This window comes from Nycticebus coucang, chromosome 23 (assembly GCF_027406575.1).
Source record: "Nycticebus coucang isolate mNycCou1 chromosome 23, mNycCou1.pri, whole genome shotgun sequence".
Classification (NCBI taxonomy): domain Eukaryota; kingdom Metazoa; phylum Chordata; class Mammalia; order Primates; family Lorisidae; genus Nycticebus; species Nycticebus coucang.
In genome coordinates, this window is record NC_069802.1 from 36,851,970 (window position 1) to 36,869,948 (window position 17,979).

Consider the following 17,979-nt stretch of genomic DNA (forward strand, 5'->3'; position numbering starts at 1 on the left):
TGGCAGGACCCTGGCCCAACAGTCCGGAATGGCTGCTTCTCAGAAGTGGGGCCTGCTTCACCAGGCACAGTAGCTCACATCTGTAACCCGAGCACTCTGGGGGCCTGCGGTAGGAGGATCACTTGAGGTCAGGAACTCAGTTCCAGCCTGAGCAAGAGTGAGACCCTGTCTCCACCAAAAATAGAAAAACATTAGCCAGTGTGATGGCATGTACCTGTATTCCAGTTACTCAGGCAGCAAGAAGATAGCTAGCGCTAAGAGTTCAAGGCTGCAGGGAGCTATGATCACTCCACTGCACTTCAGCCTGGGTAACAGAGCAAGACCCTATCTCAAAAAAACAAACAAACAACAACAACAACAAAACAAACAAGCAAAAAAACCCAGGTGGGGCCCAAGGCTGGAGACCATGCGCTGCAGGCCCTAGGGGACAGAAGAGGACAGGGCCTTCAGAGCTGGCAGCTACGTAGCACACCCAGAATACGTAACCTGCCTTGGACTGGAAGCAGAGGAAACTGTGTCTTTGCTAATTTGGGAAAATCTCATTTATTATCTGGTGCCTGTGGCTTGTAAGAACTGCTCTTACATAAGTCCCAAGAGACTATCAGCTATGTGTGTGGGTGTGGGGCACACAGGAGCATGTGCACGCGTGAGGGAGGACGGGGACGGCAAGGGTTAGGGGGTGGCAAGCCTACCGATCGAACCACTTCACTGATCAGGATGATGGGTGTCCTTCTGGCTGAGCTCGATGGTAGGATCCAGCGACTGTACAACTCAAGTAGGAACTGGGAGCAGGAGTGGATGTCAACTCCAGCCCGGTGCTTCCTGCAAACATGTGAGACAGGAGAGATGAAGGGCACGTTTTAAACAGTGCCCAGCGAACTACATGACTAAGAGGCCAATGGAAAACCTGGAGTTGACTGGAGATGTAGGTGGCGATGACGGTGCAGGGACATCAGCCTCCTCCTCCTCTTCCTCATCCCACTCCTCTTCCCTCAGGGGTGTGATGTTGTTCCCCAGCCACACAGAGTGTATGGACACCTGCCATAGGAACAGGATGCTTGTGTCAGTGCTCAAGGTGAAGGTGGCAAGTCCTTGTGGGCAAGTGCGACCTGGGTCCCCTGGACTGAGCACATCCCCTGCCATGTGAACGGCTCATCCCTCAGCATGGTGCTGTTCAGCCCCAGCAGGTTAGGCACAGAGGTGCCCACAGAGCAGGTGGGGCAGGGGCTGCATTGCTGCCAAACACTCCAGCCTCACAAAGTAGACAGAAGTGGTCAACTTCAGAGAAGGTGAAGAGGCTCTAAGGGACACTCAGCTCCTGTGTGACATCTGAATGAAGTCCTGGCAAAACATGAAATCAGCACAGGGGGTTCTTTTCAACTCTGGTCCCTAACTGGCAGTAGTTTAGTAAACCCCCTTTGCCTGAATTCCTTGCTTTAAAAAGGCTCTAACAAACAGGGCCAGGGGCCGTGGCTCAGGCCTGTAATCCCAGTACTCTGAGAGGCTGGGGCTGGTAGATTGTCTGAGCTCATAGGTTGGAGACCAGTCTGAGCCAGAGTGAGACCTCATCTCTAAAAATAGACGGGCGTTGTGGCGGGCACCTGTAGTCTCAGTACTTGGGAGGCTAAGGCAAGAGAATCACTTGAGCCCAAGAGTTTGATGTTACTGTGAGCTTTGATGACAAGGCACTCACTCTACTGAGGGTGATAGTCAGGCTCTGTCTCAAAAAATAAATAAAGAAAATACAATACGATACAATAAAAAATAAATTAAAAAAATTTTAAAAAGTCTAAATTTTTTTAAAAAGTAAAAAGCCCCCAATGGTTGGGCAGTGGCTCATGCCTGCAATCCTAGCATTCTGGGAGGCTAGGGTGGGAGGACTGCTTGAGCTCAGGAGCTTAAGAGATTGCAATGAGCTGGAACAATACCACTGCACCCTATCTGGAGTGACAGAGATTGTGTCTAAAAATAAAAATAACCCTAGAATGCAAAACACAGGAGGAAGCCCTCAGAACTAACAAGTGTCTCTAAACATTGTCCCGACAGGTATCTTCTGAAACAAAACCAACCATGCACTGCTGACTTCTAAGCAAACAGGTGACACCGTGAGAGAGAGGCAGCACGGGGCAGGGCCAGCCAGCAGGGCCAGCCCTCCCGGGAGTGCTCCTCACACCCTCCACACATGTGCCACCGTGTGCTCCAACACCTCAAGTACAGATCAATGCAACCTGCCAGGAAGGGCCATGCATCCATCTGCCACAGTGCTCCCCTCAAAGCCAGCATAATCTGGCCCAATCTGTGGTCCATCACAGCAGGGTCCATGTGGGGTCCACATCCACACCAGCACCTCAGCTGACACCACCCTGTGTCCTCTCCCTCATGTAGCTCATACCATTTCACTGTCTTTTAGATATCTCTATACATACAGAGGGTACCAGAAAAATGTACACACATTTTATGTAAGGAAAAAACTGAATTATTATACTCAATATATACCAGTAACAAGAGATGAATACAAGTCATGTTAAGCACCTCTTGTAATTAATTGCAGCAGTCAAATGTGACTTGAACATAACAAATTAATAGAGTTTTTTCCTTGCTTAAAATGTGTATACATTTTTTAGGCATCCTCCGTGTATATGAAACATCTTAAGAAACATTTCTGGAATAAAGAATATAAATGAAAACAAAAGTAAAACTTGTTCTACATTTAAGTTTTCTCCCAGATGTGTTAAATGGCCATCTGACAACTAAGGCAGAGGCCAGGACGTGGGGCTGGAGAGACTGACCTGGCCAAGCTTGTAGCTCATGTTCCCCAGCTCCCGCTCAGGGTTGATCTGCAGCAGCAGCTTGTCGTGGCTGATGAGGGCACCTGGGAAGGACAGCACTGTGAGCGCCCCCCGCACAAGGCAGGCCAAGGCCATGTTGAGCCCTGGGGATCTGGGGATTCCGCAAGTCACCGTATAACCCATCAAGTGGCAGGGCTGGTAGGCAAGCGGTACTGTCACTTTCTCTTTGCATTCCTCAGTTCCTGAGGGAACCAGTGGTGGGCTGAGTGGAAAAAGCTTAATAGAGTCAGCACAGCAGATGAGGCAACAGTCCAAGCAGAAAAGCTCTCCGTGAGTCCTGGACAACCATTTTGGTGAACGGTGCCTTTTGGAACCCTGCTTTCGTGCCCAGGTTGTCCAGGCCCAACTGGAAGGGGCAGCATGTGGAGTGATGTCCCCATACCCTCTGTGCCCCAGGCCAAATAACCTCCTTACTTCCTTCTGCTGGCACCCCCAATTCTGGGCCCCCAGCTGAATGTCCTGAGCTAATACTCTCCCAATGGGCCTCTCTGTCTTCCCCCTCCCTGCAGCACCCGCCCCAGGAGCTGTCTGCCTGTGCTCCCCAGAGTCCCTCCTTTTGCCTCCTATGACAGGCAGTTTCTCATTGGTCCTACTGTTCCCTAAGTTCTTTGAGGGCTGGGTCCATGGCCACCCAAGTTCACAGTGCTCAGTTTAAGTCAATACCCCAATAAATGTTTGGGAGCATGTAACACACTGCACTTCCACATAGCTCTTGCAAGTAAAGCATTCAGGTGCTCAAACTCCTAAAAATGAGGGACTCGCAGAAACTGTCCTAAAATACTGTTTGCTTAACAAAAAATGCACAAAAATAAACAAACAGAAGATTCTCTTCTTTTAACCCAGGGCAGACACACTAGCTGGGAGGCCTGGGCAGAGTCCCGCACTTCTCCAGCATGGGGCACGAAGTCCAGGGAAAAGGGAGAGAGATGGGGCATGGGAGCTGACCCAGGAGCACCCCAGTGCCACAGGCTGCCAGCGAGCATAGGCTTGTTCCTGCCTTGCAAGGCTTCTTATGAGAAGCTGGAGACTCAGACTGTTTAGACAAACTGCTCATTTTGTAATGTGAGTGTCTAATTCAGCATTTAAACCTTGTACAGACTGCCAGTCTTAGAGACAGTCTTCTGCTTCTTCCCACCACTAGACTGGTAAGAGACAATGCTTCTAGACATTTCTAGATGTTATTTCAGCAAGACCGAGATTTTCCCAAGCCTGAAAGAGATTCCTGCTTATGCACTGGGCATCACACTCAGCACCAGGCTTGACCTCAAGCCGCCCTCAGGCAGTTCTGCTTGATGGGTGTGGAGGGCCAGTCACACTTGTTCCAGTCTCACCCACAGCCCTTACCCCAGGTACCTGTAGTGGCCGGAGACAGAGAAGGGACAGGATCCCATGCCTGGTACAAATGATGAGTGGCAATGTTCTCTCGCTTTGAAACCATTGCTTGAATCTCCTGCTCAACAATCCCACGGATAATGCTCAGCTTCCTCCCAAACCTAACGTTCAGAACAAAGGTGAAGAGTATCTTGCTTTCTTCAAAATCATACAAGTGACAAACACTGAATTTTCCCTCTGCTTTGTCAAAAGGCACCTGGCACAATGTGAAATGAAACTCGCTTTGTAAGTGATTTTTCTGCCTGTGAATCCCCTGTGGGCATCCTATGGGAGCCTGCCCGGAACACTCAATGACACTAACCCAAGCCCTACGAAGTTCACGTTGCATTTTCAACCTGAGTGGCCATAAACTTACTTTTGGATCAGCACCGCTTGCAGTAAGGCCACCTGCACAGTGCTTTTGTTTTTAATTCTGGCAATAAAGGAGAGGGCCATGTTGAATCTGCTAGTCACTTGAGGGGGACCCTCCCTGTCCCCAGCACTAGCTACACCTTGGAGACACAGGGGACTTAGCAAACCTGGTGTCCAGAGCTTTCAGGGGCTTGTTCCGTGGCTGCTGCTCCAAGCAGCTCACGGCTGGATTGCCGGCCACAGGCACAGTCATCGCACTGAGCACCAGGGAGGTGATGGCTTGCACAGCCAGGACATTAATCTGGGTCCTTTCTGTGTCTTCCTAGAAGGACACCCACATGCGAACAACATGAGCAGCAAGGCCCCAACCACCAACTCTTCCCCTACTTATGTGCAGAACCCTCAGGCCACATGGCCTCGCAAGGAGAAGAGCCCCAAGTGGTCATTTCTCAAGTTCATCCCGCACCTCTGTCAGAGTCCGGGGCTCACGTTCCATGATACCCAGTGGCGCGGGCTTTGCTTTACCACAGCATGGCTGTTATCAACATCACATTTTATTTACGTACATTAACACTTCAATAGGCCTAATAAAATCTCTGGAGAACAATTAAAAAAATAAAACTAGGTACTATGCAAAGTCTTTATAAAGTGCCCTTTCATTTTAATTCAGCCCACACTTTTCTGAATATTGAAAAATAGAACCAAAGAAAAAGGCCCGGTCTTCCTGACCCTAACATCTAATATACCATAACAAAACGCACTCCAGCCCTGGGCAGGCTCAGACCCCAGCCCCCAGGGAGATTTGTCTCTGTTGTACAACATCAGTCAAAGCACAATCTGGCTGTTCTTTGACAATCATAGGCAAGACAGAGGTCGTCAGCCTGTTGCCTCCCTCTGCCTGCCAGCGCAGGCTCAGTTCCCGCCTGCTTGCAGTGAAGACAGGGCTGTGAGGCTCACCTCTGGTGGGCTCTCCTCCTGCTCCATCACAAGGGGCTGGGTCACCAGGACACCAAGGAGGGTGGCCCATGTTTCTTCAAACTGGGTACGACTGGTCCATCCTACAAATACAAATGTTACATCAGACAGAATTTGATGTCTCGGAGTGTCCAGGGAGCATCGATAGCTATGCTGACAGGATATTACCTCTGGAACTGGCACGGCACCAAGGCCACCACAGACGATAAATACTTTAATCCTCATAGCAGTTCTTGGATATAGAGGACAATTCTCCCCATTTTAGTAACAAGAAAACAGAAGCACAATGAAGGGAGCTGTGGGGTTTCAGCCACACAACATGTGGGCAATGCAGAAGAGTCCAACCTGGGCAGCCTGGTCAGCCTAGCTGTGTAGACTCAAAGACAGTGCAGGGACTGCCACACAGGCTACGCTTGAGTAGGGCCAGAGCACACACCAGAGGGACTAACAGTCTTTCTTACACCCAGCCCTGAGATTATATGCACAACCCCCTACTCTGGAGACCACTCTGAGGGTGAACTGTGTGGTATGAGGACTCCCTTCGGAAAGCTGTTAGAATTGAAAAGTCAAAGCAATGGTTTCTCTGACCCTGCCTGGAAGAACAGATCAAAAAAGAATGTGTCAGATAAAAAACAAACATTCGATGTAAGCAGGTCTGACAGACCCTTCTCAAGAACTGTCATCAATGACCTACATTCAAAGTGGTGTTTCATGAATGGTTGTTTCTGAGGGCTGTGCTGAAGGTCCCCACCATAACCCAGGGGGTGGTCGCTGTGTCACTCACGGCAAGCCCAGAGTGACAGGCTGTGGTGCTGAGGATGGGAGGATTAGTGCACTGAACGACAGGGTCTCCTTGGTAAACTGGACACAGAAGGGGGTGGGAGGAGACAGATTTAGATATGAACAGATATACACACTGACAAACAGGTATAATAATTTACATAAAGAAAAATGGGCAAGAGCAAAGGTGAATATCAGGAAAGGACTGTGGACTTGTCTTGGGTTATACGTGTCTGACTGGCAATTCAAACATGAGGATACTGAAGTAAGAAAAGGGGGGAGACCAGAACGCTACCTGGTAATACCTTTAAGGACAGGAAACAAGAGAAGCTCCTGAGGTATGTGGCTTTAAGAGACCTGCTCCGCTAGAACCATCTAGAATCAAAATAAACACAGAATCTGCAAAAGCCTGAGGGATTGGGGTGGACCCAACAGTGGAGTCAGTGCCACGAACACGAACTTTCCAGGCAACACCATGGCAGGGCACAGCCATCGAAGATTTACTGATTCCAATCCCACCACCAGATCGTACCTTTAGTTGTAAAAAGGAGACAAAAAGGGACGACCTGTACTGTTCCTCAGAAAGAAGAATCCTCATGAGAACACTACTAATGCCATTATTTTTTGAGATGCTACGTGCATCTCTTTTTAATTTCTAAATCTGCAACAACTCCAGCTTGGGCACTGGTCACATACACTGATGCTGGGAGGTTCAAACCCAGCCCGGGCCTGCTAAACAATGACAACTGCAACAACAACAACAACAAAATAGCCGGGCGTTATAGCAGGCGCCTGTAGTCCCAACTACTCGGGAGGCAAAAGAATCGCTTAAGCCCAAGAGTTTGAGGTTGCCGTGAGCAGTGGCACTACGGCACTCTACCAAGAGTGACATAGTGAGACTCTGTCTCAAAAAAACAAACAAACAAAAAAACCCCAACAAACTAAATCTGTAACAATTCTATGAAACAGGCATGGCTCCCATTTTATAGACAACAAAACTAAGGTCCTATAGATTCAATGATCTCATTGTTCAGCTAAAGGTTTGCAACAGAGCCAGGGCTATCTGTGCCCCTAGCCGACCTCTGAATTCTACCCTCTGGCTCCCAAGGAAGGTGAGTAACCAGAGACTCGAACTAACATCTGTCCCCATCTGCTCATTCTACATTTTGAGAAGATGGCATCAGGCTGGGAACACAGGAAACATTCCAAGACAATCGCTGCCACTGTTAGCTTAAGTGCCTAACAAGAAGGCAGAAACTGGCTTCCTGTTATCAATTACATGCACACATCCTGACTTCAAACAAGCTCGGCAGAAAAAAAATCCCTGAGATTAAACTCACACAAATTGGAATTTGAACCTAACTTCTGAGTATAATGGGGAGTTTTGGTTTGCTATACACTGCAAAATGGATTCATGTGGGTTTTTATCATTCTCATGCCCCCAAATCATTTTTGGAATCAAAGGAGAAAAGTTCAGCACTGGAGCTCTGGGTTTCTTCAGGGTAGATAAACGAGAAGTCTGGTGTCCCCGCAGGAGAGATTGCAAGAGTACCTAGTGTGTTGATTCGGTAGATGAACTCCTTAAAGACTTCCTTTTCCTGGAGAAACTCCACGGGGATCTCTGGGTATGCTGTGCCAAAATCCCCTCCTGGTTTGGGTGACCACCCAAGCTTCCACACCTGAAAAGATGAAAAAGAAAGAACATTGTGCCAGTTGAGCCAAGACAGCCACACCATGAGGAAACCAAGACAGGCCACTGCTACCTTCCTACCAGGCAGAATCTGCCTCCATGTGACTCCCCAGACATTCCAAGGGACCATGCACCTACCTTCTCCAGAACATGGCTCTGACTCCCTGGCCTGAGTCTGCCCCCTGTCCTTGTGCTGCTCCCTGAGCCACCTGTCTCCAGGTGCTGCCACACAGCCCACTGAGGCAGGCTGCTTGCTGAGGGTGCTAGAGAGGTTGTGGGTAGGAGTTATAGGCAGCACCATGCACCCACAACTGACCGATAGTGTGTGGGGACAAAGGCAAGCCTGAGTCAAGTTTAGCCTTACACATAAGTATTTACTGGCAGCAGGCACAAGAGATCCATGTGTCCCTTTCTGTGAACTCCATGAAGCCCAGTTCCCTGTACATGAGGTGCTCACATAAGCACTGTGCACAGAAGGGTCCCCTGTTCCAGCTGTAGGCTCAGCTGACATCCCTTCCATGAGGTGACAGAGGACCCAAATGGTGCATACAATCCGTCTGTGGGCCAAGGGGCTCTCTCTACATTAATAGTCAGCTGGCCCTCACCTCGCCACAGGAAAGCCTCTCTATCTATCTGTTAATGCTCCCCTGAGCCTCAAAACCCATGGGTGCACGTCCAGAGGGAGGCCTGGCAGTGCCCATCGCAGAGGCCTTTCCCTTTAGGGTACAACTCAGTGATGTGGCTGCAGAGCTCACGGGAGGAATTCTACCTCCAGCACGCGCCTGTGCCAGTGTGTCCTTAGGACGTTCCAGATAGTGTGACCTCTATCTAGACTGTGCCTTACTGCAGGAACTCCCTAAACCCCTCTAGAGAACCAGCGGCTATCTCAGAACCTGCAGTGACCCCTGGCGCTCAGAGAGAAGGGCAGAAAGTGCGGCCCATGCAGCAATGACAACTGCTTCCCCAGTAGCTCCTCGTGCTCCCTTCCCAAAGCTCTGGCTCAGCAACTGATCAAGATAGCCAGCCACTGGGATTTTCCTTGGAACAAGCCCCCATCTGGAATACCTTCATGCCCCATGGCAAAACCTGTCTTATCCCTTAGAGTCAAGCAAACACAACTTCCTGGCTGCAGGCTCCCCAGAGTCTTGCATACGTGCTAGGCACGTTGACAGGCAGAAACAAGCACTTTCCCTGGGGAGTAGGCTTTGTGTTCTGCCAAATTTTCCTACTGATTCAAGCCTTCTGTCCTGCTGGAGGAGGACTCTGGCCAGTAAGGAATACATCCCTCCTCTTAACTTCCACAGGCTGGGGACTAATGTAATTTCATGGGATAGAGGGCAGTCCACCCCCACCAACCTGTACCTTCCTTAAGCTAAGCTCTTTATGCTATCTGAAAACAAGAATCCTGGTAAACACTGCCTATTTTTAATTGATTCTGAACACATTTCAAAAAAGGAATTATAAAAGTGGTTATAGCAAAATGCATGAATAATCTCCAAAGGTGACCACCGTTAGAGGAAGACATGTGAGGGGGTATAACTACTTGTCTGCCATTAAACAAATTGGTCTAGGGGTGGCGCCTGTGGCTCAAAGGAGTAGGGTGCTGGTCCCATATGCCAGAGGTGGCGGGTTCAAACCCAGCCCCGGCCAAAAAAAAAAAAAAATAATAATAATAATAAACAAACTGGTCTAATTACTTTAGAATCTACAGGTGGTAGAGAAAATCTTAGTGATGTAAGACACCTGCCTGAGGGAATCAGACAGGTGTCAAAACCACAGGCCAGGAGACGTCTGGCCACAGCAAGGCAGCATCTGAGTGGAGGAGACTTCCCTCACCACTGCAGCAGGCCCAGCCTGGCCTGGGCGGCCTGTGTACTTCGCTCTGCTTTGGTCTTCTGCAAGGGGACAACAGACTCACCAGGGGAGGCACACGCGTATAGCTGTTGACGAGGGGCAAGCGGGCCAGGCTGATGATGATGTTCTTGAGCACAGGTGTGAGAAACGCTGGCACGCTGCTATTCCTCTTGTGACCCAAGGCTAATACTGACTGCAGAGACTCCACCATTTCTGCTATCATCTCGCAGGCTGAGGTGATGTACTGGGGATCTGAACAAGCACCCGCAGTCAAGAGAGGACTTTCTGTCAGAACATACCCCAAACAGTACAGAAGGTATCACCTCCCCCATTGCTCAAGCCAGTATGTGGATTCTACTTGTCCAAAAGCCTGCGCATCTCACCTCCTGCCTATCGCCCAAAGCATGCGATCCTCTCCATTTCTGCTAGGATTGCTACAATGGTCTTGAACCTTAGCGCTGCCTTAGTCCCCAGCCCTCTTGCCCAGCATCCATGACGCAGCCAGCAGTAGCTTGCTAACACACGAACGCAGCCTGGTGGCCCTCAACTTCAAACACTTCCCTTAGGACACCTAGCCAGCTTCCTCAGGGTCTCCCAGGACTCTGCTTGTCCCTATGGTAATATGCAAAGAAACCACATTGTAACCCCTGTTCACTCTCTCCCCTGGATTGGGGTGATTGATGTGCTGGGGGTTCTGATGGAACTCCTGAGGCAGAATGTTGAGGAAAACTCCATACCCTTAGAAAGAACCAGAGCACTGGCCTGTCAGTGTCTTGAAGGCAGGGACTGTCCTTATTCACTCTGAGTCCCATATTGTATGTTCTAAAAAATTATTTGTTGAGCTGATAAATGTATAGTAGATGGACCATATCCATAGTCCATGAGATTCAACAGTTTAGGCGACTTCCTAATACAGAGAAAGATTCTTATTGGACTTAAGGAATCAAGCCCCAAGCTAAGAGAAATGAGGCTGGCTTTAATAATATTTATTGGCCAACCATTAAAAAGTATCATCCTATTGAGATGATTAAAAAAAACCCCACCAAACTTCTTCCTCAGGCCAGGACTAAATTAAGTGGCCTAAAGACAACCACGAGGAACAAACACAGTCCCATTAGCCCAAATTGGGGGCACTCTGGCTGGCTGGGCTGCCACTGCGACCCAAACGCTGGAAAGGTCTCAGTATTTTAGAGCAAAAAAATTCAAATTGTAACTACAATTCTGGTAACATCTCCTGTGCACTTGTAACAAGACTGGACCTCCCAGGTACTCTAGGTGCTTAATGTCCTGGGTCCTCAAACCAGCCTGTGAGGATGGGGCTGCTCCTGCGCTCATTGCAGGAGCCCAGGAGAAACACCTGGAGCTACCACTCCGCTAGAAAAGGCCATGCGCGTGGGTGCTGTCATGGTCCTCAGGTAGCAACAGAAATCATGAACTCACAAACTAAAGGCTGAGAGAACCTCAAAGGGGCTGCATAAAAACCTGCTGTGTATTGAAAATGCTGATGCTTTTGGGTGACTCTGCAACTACAAAACCTTGAATAGGGAACTGGAAGAAAAAAATATATGCCTAAGACTGAAGACAGGAAAACCCCATCCAAAGTAGGACTGCTCGAAAGCTAGCAAGAAAAGCATTCAGACATTTATGAATAAAAGGCATGCTGAGTATTCCAAGTAAGAACGTTCTATGAAAAGGACAGGGCCACTGGTGAGGTGTCTCCTCATCTTTGTGGGACAGGCTGCAGGTGGCATTCTCAACCAGCAGCCAGAATAAAGGAGTTGAAATGGCCCTAGCAGCCTGGAGGCCCCTGGGAGGATAAGGAGTCATTTGGGCAAAAAAATTTTCCTTCCAACCAGCATACTGACACCATTTCCCTATTTAAATGTCTACTCTAGGGCGGCGCCTGTGGCTCAGTGAGTAGGGCACCGGCCCCATATACCGAGGGTGGCAGGTTCAAACCTGGCCCAGGCCAAACTGCAACAAAAAAACAGGCGGGCATTGTGGCAGATGCCTATAGTCCCAGCTACTTGGGAAGCTGAGGCAAGAGAATCGCCTAAGCCCAAGACCTGGAGGTTGCTGTGAGCTGTGACATCACAGTACTCTACCGAGGGCGACAAAGTGAGACTGTCTCTAAAAATAAAAATAAATAAATAAATAAAATGTCTACTCCTAGAATCAGGAGGAAAGTACAGAAAAAGCTGTAGTACATATGTAGGTCTAAAATTGGTTTAAACAGTTAGGATTTAGGTTTGGCTTTTTTTTTTTTTTTGGAGACAGAATCTCTGTTACCCAAGCTACAGTGCCATGGTGTCATCATAGCTCACAGCAACCTCTGACTCCAGGTTCAAGTGATCCTTCTGCCTCAGCCTCCCAAGTACCTGGGACTACAGGTGCCTGCCACTAACTGGCTAATTTTCCTATTTTTTTGTAGAGATGGAGCTAGATTTTTTTCTGTAAGCAGGAATTTCTTTTAAAAAATCCAATGGCTGGGCACGGAGGCTCACGCCTATAATCATTTCAGGAGTCTAAGACAGGAGGATTGCTTGAGGCCAGGACCAGCCTGGGCAACACAGGGAGACCCCATGTCTACGAAAACATTTAAAAACTAGCTAGGTGTGGTGGAATGCACCTGTTGTCCTAGCTACTCTAGGGCTGAGGCAAGAGGATCTTCTGAGTTTAGCAGCTCCAGGTTGCAATGAGCTATGACTACACTAAGGCCTGGGGAACAGAGTGGGACTCTGTGCCTTTAAAAATAAATTCACTCCCACTTACCGGGCATAATGTAAGTGTATATGGCACACTTTTTAGGTGCAGGACATAAATACAAGAGGGACTCTACCTAACAAATGCAAATATTGTAACCTAGTTGTTTGCACCCTCACATTAATCTGAAATTAAAGAAATCCACCAAAGAGACAGCTGAAACAGACACTCTGTGTACCAACTATTCACGTGAACATTCCTACCAGCTTCAAGTCCCTTAGTGTTTCTATGTATTGATTTATCACTTGATAAACATTTGTTTATCACTTATACAGGCCAAGCATTAACTTCTTTCCCCCACCCCCAAGCATTAATTTCTGAGAACACAAAGAAGAGAAATGCATTCCCGGCCCTCAGGAACTCAGAGTAACCGCCATCATGTGGAAAGTGGCCTTCCAGAAGAAGGGGGCAGACCCTGTCTGAGGGATGAAGCACATCTAGTGGGATTCCCCAGTTGCTTGACACCCCAGCTACCTGCTGGGTCAAGACAGACTCATGGGGACTTCAGCTAAGGGAAGACAGGGACTAAATCCCACTCGGGTTCAGAGAGAAGCAGCAGGATGCAGCTGAGTAGAGCACATTTTCTTGAGCCCACAGTTACCACTTACAAGTTTTTTTTGTGGTGATTTTTAAGACCCCAAAGAAACATAAGTGGGAAAAATGGGTCCTGAGACTCACTCTGTGTGTTGGGATCCACTTCGCCTTCCCCTCTGGCAGCCTTCGGTGCGCTGGGCCTTCTTTCTGGACTAAGAAGCTGCTCTCCAGGCTGCACGGCAACTGTGAGCACAGCAGAACAAACACAAGACCTTCCAACACCCTTATCAGTCCTACTTATTCAAAATTTCACATTTGTGTAGCCTCCCAAATTTCAAAGGGATAGATTATGTTAAATGAGGTCTCCATTTCCTAGAATTGATTTTAGACAAATAGGCAACACCAGACTCAGGTACCAATCTCTGGGGTCATTGTGAATGTATGAGGATTTGTGTGTCTACATTCAGATTCTAATCTTACCACTGGCTACTGTTTGCCCTCTCTTGCCCTGAAGGCTTTTATCAGACTACTCACAATTCATTATTGCTAAAAGCATCATTATAACCCCCAAGAAGTTTGGCTTTTAAAACTTAATCCTTGGATCTTCATTTTCAAGTTGCCTACAAATGCACAGATGGAAACAGTGATAAACATCCAGACACCACACCCTCTAACACATAACTGTAATATCCAGCTTTTTAAAAGTTTTGGCTAATGACCCTTGTTGAGGATCCTGCCCTTGGAAAGAATTAGCCACTTTCGCTTTATAGCATATTACTGTTATGATGCAGTACAGGAAACAGTACATTTCGATGCTAACAGAAAACAAGTCATCTTTTGAATGTGCACTCAACTAAGACCAAGGATCAAAGGGACATAAAATTTGGTAGTATTTTTTATGAAAGATGGAATGCCAAGATCTGTACAACATGACTGGAAAAGCAAATTCAAGTTAAATTCTTGCAGACTCTAAGACACACTTTACTCCCAGTTCCTAACTCAGTACCTTGCAAATAAATGCCACAAAATAAAAATGTTTGAGAACTACATTTGTTGCTGATTACTGGTTCACTTGACCAAGGATAAAATCCACTCATGAACTTGCACTCACTGGCTCCCAGGATGAAGTGCACGCAGTGGATGAGGGAGCAGGCGTGGGTCACGGACTCTGCGGAGGCGACCACACTCCAGAGGCTGGGCAGCTGCAGGGCCAGGCAGCAGCAGTCCAGCCCTGCCTGGAGGTCCAGACTCAGTGGGATCTGCTCGTGGATCAGATGCCACGACAGGGCCTAAAGGGGAAGAGCTGTGTTCAGGAACGCCTCCACACTTACCCTCTGTCATGGGGCCTACAGGGAAGCAGGGGGACTGTCCAGAGCACCTAGAGGCCCTTCCAGCAGGCACACTTTGACCTAGCTGTCCCCACTGCCATCCCAGGCTCCCTTACACTCACTCCTGACCCAGTGATTTCCTAGAGTTCCAGCCCCCTCTCTGCTGGAATGCCCCTCCTGACTCTGGCCCTTCCTTTATCCTTCAGTGTCAGGGGCACTTCTGTTCTAGAAATTGCTCCTGGGCCACATCGCTACCAGGCAAGAGGCTCGTCCTTAGGGCTCTCACAGAACCAGGGTAGCTGCTATCATAAACATGGAGAATGAATTTCAGAGCGTGAGTTCTGGTAACAACAGAACTTAGGTGTTCAAATGCCAGACTGCCGCTTCCCCGCTGAGTGAATTAGGGCAGGTCACTGAACCTCCCTAAACCTTGCTTTCCTCATCTGTAGGATGAGAACAACACATCCCATCTTTCGAGATGATGTGCTTTAGGGGCATCACCCCACACACAGCGGCATAGAGCACAATGGCAGCAATCACCCTGCTCTGTCATCTCACAGCTGCATTCCCGTCCCCTCCTCAAGCTGAAACCTGAATGAAGACAGGGAGGACAGACCGCCTGACTCAACCTGGGCCAGAGCACGTGTTTAATCATTGCCCTATCAACGACCAATGACCTCCCTCCCTCTGGTGTGAAGTGGCAGACAGAGCCCTGCTGGGTCAGCCATGGGGCTGTGCTGAGGGTGAGCGGCACAGCCTGGCTCTTTAGAGATTCAGGCCAGACTCAGGGAATGGCAAGGCACTCCCACCTGTACATGTTTGGGGAGCTAATTGTTAAGTGCTCACACACACAAAAACAAGTGTTCATTTCTCCCATGGCCGAAACATCCAGGTCAATTTAAAACATACAACACTTGCCAGATTATTTTTCAACTCTTTATAAAGAATTAGGATTTGGCTCGGCGCCTGTAGCTCAAGCAAGGCGCCAGCACATACACCAGAGCTGGTGGGTTTGAATCCAGCCCAGGCCTACCAAACAACGATGACAACTACAACCAAAAAAAAAAAAAAAAATAGCTGGGCGTTGTGGTGGGCGCCTGTAGTCCCAGCTACTTGGGAGGCTGAGGCAAAAGAATCGCTTAAGCCAGAGTTGGAAATTTATGTGAGCTGTGATGCCAGGGAACTCTACCCACGGCAACAGCTTGAGGCTCTGTCTAAAAAATTAATTAATTAAAAAAAAAAAGAATGAGGATCCACATGACATTTATAGATAGGGATGAGAAGGGTGTCCTGCAGATCTCCAAAGGTTACTGGGAGCAGCTGTTGGAGGAAGAATGCACATACCCACAAAGGGCACCTTTACAATGACGGGCACTTATTGTCAGGAAGACGAGAGAGGGAACTTGACTGGTCAGAGCTCTTGGTTTTCAAATAAAACTGCTTTATTCTTTCTAGAGCTGGTCACATGTCCCACCCCACAGAGACTGAATTCCTCACTCGCTTTTCTTACCTCAAGGGTCATCACCACAAACTTCACTGTGTCCCTCTCCTTCTCCAGAGGAAGGTGCAGATGACTCGGCAGCTTGGAAACCACCATCAGGTACTGGGCCAGGGCCCGGGCCAGTGTGGTCAGGGACCGATACCACGTGGCATCCCCTGAAACAGAAGGTCTTTGTGGGTGGGTACAGCAATTGGCATGGACCTTTACCTCCAAGAGGTAGGTGAGCAGTCCTTGAGAGTCTGATGGGAGCTCAAGGCATCACTCTTCAGCAGGGCACCCACACACCCACACCACTGTCCAAGTCTATCCTGGCCTTCTGTAAGGGCTCAGAACCCTGCCTATGTCAATGAATAGCAAAGAGGCAAACACACAAGAAGAAATTCAGAGCTTAAGAAGCCTTAGCACTGCGCGGCGCCTGTGGCTCAGTGAGCAGGGCGCCGGCCCCATATGCCGAGGGTGGCAGGTTTAAACCCAGCCCCGGCCAAACTGCAACAAAAAAATAGCCGGGCGTTGTGTCGGGCGCCTGTAGTCCCAGCTACTCGGGAGGCTGAGGCAGGAGAATCGCCTAAGCCCAGGAGTTGGAGGTTGCTGTGAGCTGTGTGATGCCACGGCACTCTACCGAGGGCAATAAAGTGAAACTCTGTCTCTACAAAAAAAAAAAAAGCCTTAGCACTGATTCTTGGTTATCTTCATAAATGCCTTCACTATACCAGATCAACAGCATTTACTATGTATTTCCTTGGTACAAAGTGATGTATTGACCCTGCAACACTTTTTAAAAATAAAAGAAGGTTTTTTTTAAATTACCAAATAGATCACTCAGCTTGCTCCAGTAAGCTGTGGGCCCTGAAGGTAGGCAGGGCTGGAAGACGTGGTGGACAGCAGGAAGCTGCTGAACAAGGCTGGCCACTCGACCCAGAGTCACTTCGCAGGCTGCTTCAAAAAGGGGACTCTCCTGGCCAGCAGAAATCTCACTCATGCCTAGGCTTAAGCATGGAGCTAATAGGCTTAGGTTGAACTCCTGAAATTAGAACATTAAAGGTTAAGCAAATGATGACCGAGATTATAAGTTTTTAAAGGCAATAAAAGAAATACAACAAATAATAATGAAAATGTTTATGAGATAATACAGATTAGTACATCATAAAGAATATCTTTTAAGAATATTCTATTCGGGGCTCGGCACCTGTGGCTCAAGCGGCTAAGGCGCCAGCCACATACACCTGAGCTGGCAGGTCTGAATCCAGCCTGGGCCTGCCAAACAATTACGGCTACAACCAAAAAATAGCTGGGCATTGTGGCAGGCGCCTGTAGTCCCAGCTACTTGAGAGGTGGAGGCAGGAGACTCACTTAAGCCCAGGAGTTGGATGCCACAGCACTCTAACCAGGGCGACATCTTGAGGCTCTGTCTCAAAAAAGAAAGAAAGAAAGAATATTCTATTTGGGTGGTGCCTGTGGCTCAGTGGTAGGGCGCCGGCCCCATATACCAAGGGTGGCGGGTTCAAACCCGGCCCCGGCCAAACTGTAACAACAACAACAAAAAAAGAATATTCTATTCTACATCTGTTATAAATTTTAAGCAATTCTCTTTAACATATGCTCGGAAAAATATATTTCTAGTCTATTTCGGTACTTTAATTTTAAACTAACATTGTCTTATGTTCTTGAATTTGTTTGAAATAGAAACATTAGCATGACAAACTTTTAATCGATGGGAAATCAAAGCTAATATGCCATCCAAGAACTCAGTGACACATCAGACGTTCCTAGAGTTTGAAAAAGATGTTCAAAGCAGCTGAAATAAGTCAAAATAGCCATATAAATGCCAAAATTGGGGTTGGAAAAACAGCATTTCATATAACAATTTCTATTGTGTTTTGCCAACTTTTTTTAAAAGCCATTTAAAGACTTGGGAGGACCAATTTTTCAGGCAGAACATCAATCTTAGTTTAATATTCAGAA

At 48.1% G+C, this 17,979-nt stretch overlaps 1 protein-coding gene across 4 annotated transcripts in view; it reads right to left on the minus strand.

Annotated features, from left to right (window-relative positions):
• Nucleotides 1–17,979, minus strand: part of HTT (huntingtin) — a 172,619-nt gene that overhangs the window by 13,519 nt on the left and 141,121 nt on the right. For 3 of the 4 annotated variants that reach the window (XR_008377225.1, XM_053577933.1, XM_053577935.1), the window contains exons 48-60: nt 16,825–17,038; nt 16,027–16,172; nt 14,300–14,477; nt 13,333–13,431; nt 9,956–10,143; nt 7,900–8,026; nt 5,550–5,650; nt 4,760–4,914; nt 4,597–4,653; nt 4,203–4,342; nt 2,790–2,872; nt 908–1,038; nt 693–822 (exon numbers count right to left, since the gene is read on the minus strand). Coding sequence is in view for 3 of the 4 variants with exons in the window: in XM_053577933.1 (XP_053433908.1) it covers nt 693–822; nt 908–1,038; nt 2,790–2,872; nt 4,203–4,342; nt 4,597–4,653; nt 4,760–4,914; nt 5,550–5,650; nt 7,900–8,026; nt 9,956–10,143; nt 13,333–13,431; nt 14,300–14,477; nt 16,027–16,172; nt 16,825–17,038 (1,749 nt within the window). In the remaining variant the exon portion in view is untranslated. The remainder of the gene's footprint in view (nt 1–692; nt 823–907; nt 1,039–2,789; nt 2,873–4,202; nt 4,343–4,596; nt 4,654–4,759; nt 4,915–5,549; nt 5,651–7,899; nt 8,027–9,955; nt 10,144–13,332; nt 13,432–14,299; nt 14,478–16,026; nt 16,173–16,824; nt 17,039–17,979) is intronic. The other variant, XM_053577934.1, reaches the window with a different exon arrangement.